This window comes from Epinephelus lanceolatus, chromosome 14 (genome assembly GCF_041903045.1).
Source record: "Epinephelus lanceolatus isolate andai-2023 chromosome 14, ASM4190304v1, whole genome shotgun sequence".
In the NCBI taxonomy this organism is placed as follows: domain Eukaryota; kingdom Metazoa; phylum Chordata; class Actinopteri; order Perciformes; family Serranidae; genus Epinephelus; species Epinephelus lanceolatus.
In genome coordinates, this window is record NC_135747.1 from 27,923,578 (window position 1) to 27,934,099 (window position 10,522).

Sequence of the window (10,522 nt, forward strand, 5' to 3'; positions counted from 1 at the left end):
AATTAAAAAAAAAAGTTGACTTTTGGTGAAATAAAGGTCAGCACAATAGCATCAGTAAACTCTTGTTTATGGTCCTTACATTAATCATATTCATCTTTGTTTCACTCCATATTTCCCCTGGTCATCCATGCCCTCACCTTACCACTAATATCATAATGGACTATATCTGATAATATAACATTACAAAAGAGGAAATTTTTTTGTACTTTTCATTAAATATTATCTTTGTGTGTTTTTTTATTTTGAATAAAGGACTTTGACTTGTTTCATATTGTGGTAGGGCTTGTACTTTCAAATCATGTGATCGCTTGTTCCAGCTCGTCTCATCACCAGACATGACAGTGCAGGTATCATTATGTTGACAGGCTGCAGGAGTCATCAGCCAACATGAGGCTGAGCCATCACTGTTGACATCCAATCAGCTGCGGGCTGATGGGATTGGACGAGCAATCAAAGTGTTTTTCCTCTCGCACCCCTGGATACCTGGAGCAGCCGAGCACAGATCTGCGTTGTAACATTGGGGCCTCCAGCTGTTTGTGATGGAAAACCTCCGCTGCTTTGCAAACCGCTTCTCTGACTACAGCGGTGCGCTGCTGCCGGGCCAGGGCGCGCAGGCCGTGGTGCCAGCCGTCATCGCCACCGTGGACAAGATCCTGAAGAAGGTCCCCATCGACATCAGCGACTGCGACGGAGGGCTGTACGACGGACCGGCCGGGGTGGCTTACATGCTGTATCATGTCAGCGAGTGTCCGCTGTTCTCCGAACAGCGGGACGTGTATCTGAAGGCGGCCAAGCAGATCATCGACGTGTCGGTCAGATATGTGGACGCGGAGCCGGACACAAACATGCGCGCCGCCTTCCTGCTCGGCGGGGCGGGCATCTACGCGGTGGCCGCTATGATCTATAAATCTCTGGGTCTGGCTGATTTCGTTAAGCCGCTCACCAAATTTCGTAACCTGTGGGAGGTGTGTGCGCCCATCAATTTTCTGGAGTGCGGCTCGGATGAGCTGTTCGTGGGGAGGGCTGGGTACCTGTGTGCCGCCCTGGTCCTCAAACAGAAGCTGGGGATAGAGGTGAGCTAAACAACGGGGGGGGGGGGGGACTACTTCAGATCCCTGATTCACCTTCAGGACCTGTTAACACTTCGTGCACACACAAGACAACGACCAGCTTTTGTTAATGTGCTGTTACAAGACCTGATTGTAAACACTGGTGTAAAAGGGCTGCAGCTCCTGATAATGCTTTGATTATTTTATGGGCTAAATTATTTATTCAAAAGGTCAGAAAATGGTGATCTGAGTCCCAGATCATCATAACCTCTATTATCACCTACCAACAGTGAGTCACAGGATGTATTACAGAAAATCATGATTATGTGTAGCCTAGGTGTATTAATTTATTGTTTATGACAGAAAATGTCAGAAAAGGTCAACACAGTTTCAGCTTGACCGATAACTCAGTTGAGTCAGTGTAGGCCTATAGGCCGATAGGGGAGAACAGGGTCGATTGGGACGCTTCTGTGTCAACACAAAATAACCTTCCATTACTCACGGACTACTTCAACAATAGTGAAAATAAACTGATGTGTAATGACATTTTAGTTAAGTTTTTTTGGAGCCCAACCCAAATGTGAAAGACACAATTTAATTGAATATATACAGAGTGCGTTTTCTAAACTCAGCAAACTAACTCAACGACATGGCCAAACACAAGTATGATGCTGAATATATTGAACTGTGAGGACCTTGAACTATTGACTAAGGAGACTAAGGTAATGTTACCTGAAGGTTGTCTTAAAACCTTAGTTAAACATTTAGGCCTATATAGGGTTAACTTTTTTTTTTTTATGTGGCCTATTAATTCAGCGTAGCAGCTTAAATCTCTTAATAAGTGGGACATTCACTCAGTGACTTCACCGTTGGTCATATTCAATTTGTAAATGCCCTTGTCTTGTTTTTGTCTACTTTTTGTTGTTTCGCTACAAGGCAGGAACTGTAAACAATACTGTCCTAACCATACCAGGGAGAACAGACACACTTTAGACTTCTGTGCAAGCTACTAACAAAAATTCAGACAGCTAAAACTAGCATTAACCAATAGGCCAGAAAATCAGCTTTCCAAACAATATGTTTATGACAAAAATCAGTATGGTAGAAAAAAAATATCTGATATTTTAAATGGTCAAATATCAATATCAAAAGTCTGGCTATAGTCCAAAACTCAAAGATATTCAACTTACAATTATATAAAACAGAAAAAAGCATCCACACATTCAAACCAGCAAATTTTTAATGTGTCTTTTTGATAATTGACTTAAATGATTTATTAGTTCTCAAAACTGTTGACAAATAATTTCTGTTGATGAACTATTCATCTTTAAAATCAGCTCTGTATTTTTACATTGGAGTTGCGAAACACAAAAACCATGATGTAACAGGTTTAGTTGGAACTCTTAAATTATTTTGTTTATGTCTTATATCTGTATTTCCAGTGCTGATTAACTTTGCAAACAATCTTGTCTTTTATTTGCAGATTCTGAGCAAGGATCAAATCAAATCAATCTGTCAGGCCATAATTGAGTCTGGAAAACAATATGCCAGGAGGAAGAGGAAGCCTTTCCCCCTCATGTACTCGTACTATGGAACTGAGTATCTTGGTAAGAAAAGCAGCTTTGATCTTAATTCGCTGATACACTGATTTAAGTCTTTAAATATGTGTCCTTTTTATCCAGGTAGACTTTGTCAGTTCAAGTGTGAATTACCTTTTGGAAATTAAGATTTTACGCTAAACCTTGCTGCAGTCCTATGCAGATATGCAGACAGGCTTTAGATGTGTTAACATGTGTAAAGCTAACTTTCCTTTCCTTGACTGCATCGGATGAAGACAGCCGTCAGGGTTGGAGATCCTCAGTAACTTTCACAGCAGCACAGAGTTCATAGTAAGCATAGCCCTGCTGGCTACTTCTGCATGGATACAACGAGAACTTTAAAGGATGATGAGAAGGATAAAAAAAAGACATTCTGGTCATGTCTGGTGAACACACCTGGTTAAAGGTGCTGCATGTGTTACAGTTTGCTTGATCTGACAGATTTGCTCACAGAGGGGTTTCTCTTTTGAATTCCTGCAGATATAAAAGAAAATTTACAGACACTCAGAGAGCCGTGTTTTTCCTGCATGTGTCCAGCATTATGTAGAAAGCCTTGGACCAACATCTCAGTGATTTTTGTCCATATTTGACGATTCTGCAACTCAAGATTTACATCCAATCCCAGCATTCAGTGCAGGAAGTCATGCTGTTGCTATAGTGAGGGTGTGGAGGTCAGGGTGGTGGATGGGATGTAGCCAGCCTGGTCTCACTCCCAAGACATTAAAATAGTGCTGCTTGGGCACCAAGGGACACTTTTTATCACCTGGGCTTTCCACCAACTCCAATATAGATACACCCACCTCATTATTAGACACTTAAAGCAACGGAAGTTGTTTAAAGAGCCTCAAAGTACTTATAGGGAGGGCAAGAGGGACATGGATGACTCCAACAAACACCAGACAGTAGTCGTCTATAGAGCCACAACAAAGTCCCTTGTTTATGCAGCCTTTGTATTTTTACAATGAACCAAACAACTGCAGCATTATGCTGCCCCAGTGTGTGATTTTAGACAGCATGCTGGCATCCCAGAAGCAAAAGAGCCATGATGGCAGTGGCATGTAACACAACAGCATCAGCCTCTAGTGTGACATACAGGATATGCATTGGCAGCTTTTTAGAAAAAATGACAATGGCATTACATGAAAATAAGATCATTTTCTGTCCCTGTTATATGGCAGCTGATCTCATCCTTTGCTCAGAGGGTAAGGAGCTCCTGTTCTTCTTTGAGTTAGCTGCTAACTGCTATCAGCTACTTTTTAAATCTCCCATAGTGGGTCGCACACATGACATTGAACCTTTTATAGCCTCAAAGATGGGTACCTCTCAGGTACAACCAAGTAATTTGTTGCCTAAAAATAACCTCTGAGCTACTCTTACTGCAGACCCCTTTTGCATCAAGGTACAATACATAAGGCTGCCCTCAGCGTCATTTTAGCAATGCCCAGGGCTTATGCCCGAGGTTAATTTCATTCATTTTTAGCCACAGTAGTTGCCGCTTGGATGAGACGGTCTCTGTACACTAAATATAAAGGTACTGCCAGCAGTTAGCTAACTTAGCTTAGCATCATATGTGCTAATATTGCAGAAAACAAGAACTTTAAAAAGTTGGCATTGGACATAATAAAGATTCAACTTATTCATATCTGTGGATTTGCAGAATCGTCAACTATCGACTTTCTTGTTAAGAGGATTGCAAGACTACGAAGAGCTACTCTGTTTTATCAACTTTACTCTGTATTCTCAGATCGAAGCATGATATGTGACTCAATCACTCTCTGGGATTAGACCAATATTTTGTCTTTGAAACCTCCAGATTTCTGCACTAAAGCATGTTTGTTTAATTAAATTGTTTTAGATTCTGTGATGCTTAATTACCCTACTAATCATTGAATATACAGTTTATAATCCTGGTTCAGTATATATCTTCCGGTCAAATGGAGAGTGGTCTCTGTTCTTGAAGGGTTCTTTGGTGGGACAGCCGTTGTGCAGCTGCTTATGTACTTGACAGGAGCTCAACTGTTCTGGGAATAATCACGAGTTTACATGTAGATGACCTCCTCAACGCTGAAAAACAAAACCTTTACTGTCAAACACAACTGTCAAGTATGTACAGTGGGCTATAGATTAGAAAATGAAAAGCAAAAAGCAACAAAGACATGTTCTCCAGTAGTCCTTTGTGTCTGTCTGTGTGCCTGGCATGGTGCTTCCCTGCATGCCTGGCTGCATGTGTTATCCCCGCGCCCCCCCGTTCATCCTGTCAGGTGCAGCCCACGGCCTCTCATCCGTGCTGCAGATGCTGCTGAGCTACCAGGACGTGCTCAGTGCGGCAGAGAAGGACCTGGTGTGGCAGAGCGTTGATTTCCTCATGAACCAGGAGCAGAACTGTAACTGGCCCGCTGAGCTGGGCGCCATCATCCAGAGGGAGAACGAGCTGGTGCACTGGTGCCACGGAGCCCCAGGTACACTCAGTGTTGTACACATGACTCTGCGCAGGCGTTCATATGTGGCTTCTCAGTTGCTGTTTCTGTTGCTGTGTTAGATTAACGTCTCCATCCTATCACATAGGTGTGGCGTATCTTTTTGCCAAAGCCTACCTGATCCATAAGAAGCCCCAGTATCTAGACACATGTATCCGTAGTGGGGAGCTTGTGTGGCAGAAGGGTCTGCTGAAGAAGGGACCTGGGATTTGTCACGGAGTTGCAGGCAGCGCTTACGTCTTCCTCCTGCTTTATCGGCTCACAGGCAACTCCAAGTACATGTACCGTGCTCAGAGGCAAGAAATCCCTCCTTCTGTTTCCCACAGAGCTGCAGTCTGGATTTTAGAAATACCGAGGTCATTAGTACAAACCAGCCAGTGAAACTCACCCCAAATTAAAAATGTGTGACAGTAACCACATTTAGTTTTTAGTCAGGTGGCTCAAACGACAGTTAATGGTGAAAGATGTTATAAATCAGTGGTTCCCAACTGGTGGGTTGTGGCCCGAAAGTGGGTCACGGGTCCAATCTGGAGGAAAAAAAACACACTTTATTTTTACGTACAGTGAACTTCCTGCATGGAACTGTTATTTTGAAGTGCTGTTTTTTGCTGTAGAGTGAGCAGACAGCTACTTAACAGGGACAGCAAACTTAGCTTAAAGCACCGTAGTTCATCTGGAAGAATAGCCTGACAGAGCAGCTAGGTTAGCAACTGGAAACATAACTTTTTTAAGTCTAAAAGAATATTAGTTACTCCATCATGTTTGTGTTTATCTGTAGAAGTTAATCCTCTCCTCAGACCCCCAGAGTCCCAGAAAATACAGAGGACATGACCTCAGTGATGTGGTAGCTACCTGTCTATTCACTCAAAGTCCCACTATTCATTCATGTCTATTCACTCTTCTTCCCTCTCCAAAGGTTTGCAGAGTTCATCTTCACTGAGGAGTTTAAGACAGGCTCCCACTCAGTGACGAGTGTCTACAGTCTGTTTGAAGGCCTGTCGGGGACTGTTTGTTTCCTGGTCGACCTCCTGCAGCCAGACCAGTCAGAGTTCCCGCTGTTCAGCATCTTTGTGTGAATGGAGCCTGGCTTACCGCTGCTCACTGACCTGAACAGACACCTTTCCTTCCCTCTGATCCCTCAAGAGCTGGTATTGGTAGAAGCATTAAGAGCCTGGATTTAGACTGAGATTGGAGTGGGAGTGGAGGGATGGATGGTATTTGTTTGGGGATTTAGAAAATCACATTTGAGTACAGCTGAAAATGGTCTTGTTTTGTGTCTATACTAAAAGTGGATGATCAGCTTCCAGGCTTTACCAGATTCACACCACTCACTGTAACGTTACCCTTTTCAATTTACAATGACGGCTACTACTAAAGCAAGGGTTTTTAAACTGCGGGGCGAAGATACTGCCTGACACTTCTTCCTAAAGTACAGCGCACGAGCAAACTCTGGTGGATGGAAAACAAAATATTGTCCATTATCACTGTGATGTCCATCCCAAATGAATATCCATAAATCTTGGCGCACCTTATAACTTATAGATAGGCTAAATCCATGTCTGCACTAGCAACAGGAACTGCTAATAGGTTATTCAGCATATTTGTAATGTTGCTGATTTGGCAGAGACAAAGTAGTTGTCATGATTTTGCCTTGCAGACTTTGAAAACCCCTGTGATTAAGTACTGACGGTTTTGAAAAGAGGTAATGCTGCTGATGTTGATTGAAATTGCAGCATATGAAGATGTAGAAGATGCTGCCCTCAGGACAGAAACACACACATACAATTGTCCTCCTCCAACAAAAGGACCCCATAGGTCGTTTGTACAAGCAGCTTGTTACGGCAATGGATGTATTGTTAGATCTGGATACTGGACCCTAAGATGGCGTCTGTTCAGTCTAAAGAGAACTGCTTGCCTGGCGCATAAAATTTTTAGCTTGGGTTTACAGTATGCACTCCACTGAATATTTGCAGTAGTGTTTCTCCTGCTGGCTCCAACTGCGACTTCCAGCTAGGCTCATACACTTTACATTGTGATGACATCACAGATTTTTTAATCACTTTTCTCAGCTTGAGGAAACTTTTACAAATATAAATCCTCCAGAAATAATAATAAAAAGAGTCATAATTTGAGGTGTCCTGTCAACAGTTTTACAGATGTCTCTTTTATAATGGTGGTCTATGGGGAAAATGCTTTTTGGGCTGCAGGGGAATTTTTTCCGCTGCAATACTGCGAGTGGCCACTGGAAAAATTGGAAGCAAGGCTGAGTGGCAAATCCATGGCCTGATTACAGCCTGTACTTAGGTTTATGGTAAGGCAGTGACCTCTAATAGTAATAATGATGGGAGCCAAGGAGGAATTCAGGTGACATAGTATTAAGAGCAGCAAAATAAATTAAGACAATGAGGAGGTTGCGGATGATGGATGAGTCAATCCAACACAGGACTTTGACCCAGGAGTTCACTGTCTGTGTCCCATGTGACACCAAAAGTTAATTCTGAACTATGTTAAGTTATGTTTGGCACATGACATACGCAACAAAGATAGGCTAATCCAAACTATGACCTTTTCTTAAACCTAACCATGTAGTTTTGTTTCCTAAAGGTACGGTCACAAACGAGCAAATGCAGGCAAGTTACCATCACTTGCTGAGGCGATATGTGTGCTGAATGTCGACAGTGCCAGATGTGACTTGCAAGCTAATACTAGCTAGCTTGCGAATAGATACTATGAAATATGATGTTATTGGTACATTGACCAATTTCTTATGTTTCGTGCCTGTGTCCTGACTCACTGCCAGCTAGGCAGCATCTCTCGTATTGGGCAGTTTATATGTTAGACTTGGCAACAATCACTGTCTCCTCCACAGGAAGGCTTTGATTTCGTTGGTCAAAGTTTACCAAAGTTGAATATGCAAAGTTGCTTTGCCACCGGAAGCAGATGTTTTATTTGCCCCTCTGCTTGCATTGAATGCAACGGAAGGTGAATATTTACCCCAGTTAATTTTGCTTATATGTGACTGTACCCTGAACTTTATCGTTACCGTTCCACAACATCTACCACCTGCAAACTGCAGCCATTAATCGTCATTTATGTTGTATTTGTGTTGATCCCCTGCCACTGATAGAGGCACTGATTTACGAAACGCTCCTGTGTGTCGTATCAAAGGATAGGAACAAACAATCTATGTGGCTTTATTGTTTGGAGGACTCGTCGCAACCATTGACAGCTTAAATAAACGGCGATCACAACCAAAAGAAAAAACAGAAAACAGAAAATCTGGTGTCACATAATGCCTTTAAATATTTTTCTATCACGTCACCAGCTCGGCGTCACATATCACAGAACTTTGAATTTATGTCTTTAGGGTAGGCCTACGCAATCTCTCAAATTATTGTTTTCACAACCTTTAACGTTGAATATAACGGAAGGATTTTGATACTGAACTTGGGTAGTGAGGTACAACCAACAGATGCTGTTGACAACAACTGTAGATTATTGTCCTTTTAATAGTCTCACTTTCTTTGAGCTGCGCAGTATGACTTGCAATAAACTGTGTTAGTTACTGTATGTGATCTGTTATGACTTTTAGTATGTTAGAGTGCAGGTTTGTGAGCCTGTAAAAATGTCGTCAGTGTGAAAATTTAATTTCTTTTCCGATGCAATCTGTTCAAGACGCTCCTCAGTTGTGTAAATTACAGTGGACGGAGGATTTCTTTATGTAAATGTGATAATGAGGCCTTAAAACAAATTTCTAGCATTTGGATATGATCCCATCTCTCAGAGTGAAAAAGGATTGACGATATTGGAAACTGAAAAATGCTTTGGGCAGCGTTTTGGACATCATCATGGCTTAAGTTGGTAAAAGTGGCTGTGAATAATCGCAAACCAAAGTAGTTTCCTGATGCTAACTGAGCATGTTGTGGAACATTTATAAGCCGTGTATGTGTGTGTGTGCTGTTTTTTGCATTTGCAATCCAAGCTGTCCACAACCAAGTCTAAAGGCTTATTGTCATTAATAAAGTGTCTGGATGAAAACAAATTAAGGGGTTTTCTTTTCTGAAAATGTAACATCATCTTGAACTGCCTCCACAGCTCCACATAATGACAATGTGATTTATGTGAAAAAAAAAATTAAAACATAAATCAGTGCATCTCCAACAAAGCACTTACATCACTCTTATTTGTTGTAGTTAAAATGTTTTACTGCATCCCTGCAGTTGATGCAGCAGAGAAAGAGGAAAACATCTCAATTGTGCAATCAATAACACAAAACACGTTGCCCTGGGTGGAGAAAGAACAGATGTACAGTGTATCCATCAGAATTCATGGAAAGGAGAGAAACTAAGTAAACAATGAACGGAAACGTTCTCTTTATTGAACAGATTACAGCCTTGTAGAACAAGGCTAACAGAACCATGAAATCTACAACATGCCAAAACATTAAAGGGACAGTTCACCCCAAAATCAGAAATACATATTTTTCCTCTTACCTGTCGTGCTTTTTATCAGTCTAGATTGTTTTGGTGTGAGTTGCTGAGTGTTAGAGATGTCTGCCTTCCTTCCAGAAATCATGACCCAGTTACTCAAGATAATCCACAGACCTTGTTGTGAGCAGTTTCTTGTAGGAATTATTTTCTTTCTACTGAACTACACTTGTCAACCATATCACTGTGCACAAGGAAGTGTCCATCTACTGCTAATTCACTTAGCACCAGTTAGCCAGTGTTACAGCTCATCTAGGGAGGCTTTCATTAATGTTTACCTTTTGCACTGTCAAGAGCCTCTTGTCCATGAGTAATGCACACTGCGTTCTGTTCAGTGACGGCTGGTGGGTGTAGTTCAGAAGAATAAAATAGTTCCTACATAAAACTGCTCACAACAAGGCCTGTGGATTATCTTGAGGAGCCTGCTCATGATTTCTGGAAAGAGACATTGCTGTTGAGTTTTTCAAATGTATTTTTGGCACTGGCAGTCTAGTTCTATTATATTTAAGAGAAGGCAGACATCTCTATGGCTGATATCTCCAACACTCAGCAACTCACACCAAAACAATCTAGACTGATAAATAGCACTACAGGTGAGAGGAAAAATAGGTATTTTTGATTTTAAACTGAACTGTCCCTTAAAAGTTGCACAAGATCATGCAACATACAGAGCAAATAACAAAGCAGTCCAAGAATATAACAAAGTAGATATATTTAAAAACAAAAAACAAAACAAAAAACCTAACCTTATGAAATAATATAAGACAAATTATAAACGTAGGAAAAAGGTCAAAGGGCATATTATCTTAATTGAATATCTTTAAATAATCCCTGAGACAAATTATTTGGGGATTCAATTGTGAATAATTAAATAAAAAATAATTATAAATTATTAAATAATAATAATAATA

The 10,522-nt window shown here is 41.3% G+C and overlaps 1 protein-coding gene across 1 annotated transcript; it reads left to right on the forward strand.

The window, feature by feature from the left end:
- Positions 1-252: 252 nt before the first annotated feature.
- LOC117251701 (lanC-like protein 3) lies at positions 253-9,166 on the forward strand. The gene is made up of 5 exons (XM_033618202.2): positions 253-1,073; positions 2,533-2,656; positions 4,909-5,106; positions 5,213-5,420; positions 6,041-9,166. The coding sequence occupies exons 1-5, from the start codon at positions 540-542 to the stop codon at positions 6,198-6,200; spliced, it is 1,224 nt and encodes a 407-aa protein (XP_033474093.1). The 5' UTR covers positions 253-539; the 3' UTR covers positions 6,201-9,166.
- The last annotated feature ends 1,356 nt before the right edge of the window (positions 9,167-10,522 follow it).

Bases quoted from the DNA above. Each gene is read 5' to 3' on its own strand.
- LOC117251701 (XM_033618202.2), top strand. From the start codon at position 540: ATGGAAAACCTCCGCTGCTTTGCAAACCGCTTCTCTGACTACAGCGGT. The intron at 2,657-4,908 runs GTAAGAAAAGCA...TCATCCTGTCAG, and splicing joins CTATGGAACTGAGTATCTTG to GTGCAGCCCACGGCCTCTCA. The intron at 5,107-5,212 runs GTACACTCAGTG...CCTATCACATAG, and splicing joins CTGGTGCCACGGAGCCCCAG to GTGTGGCGTATCTTTTTGCC.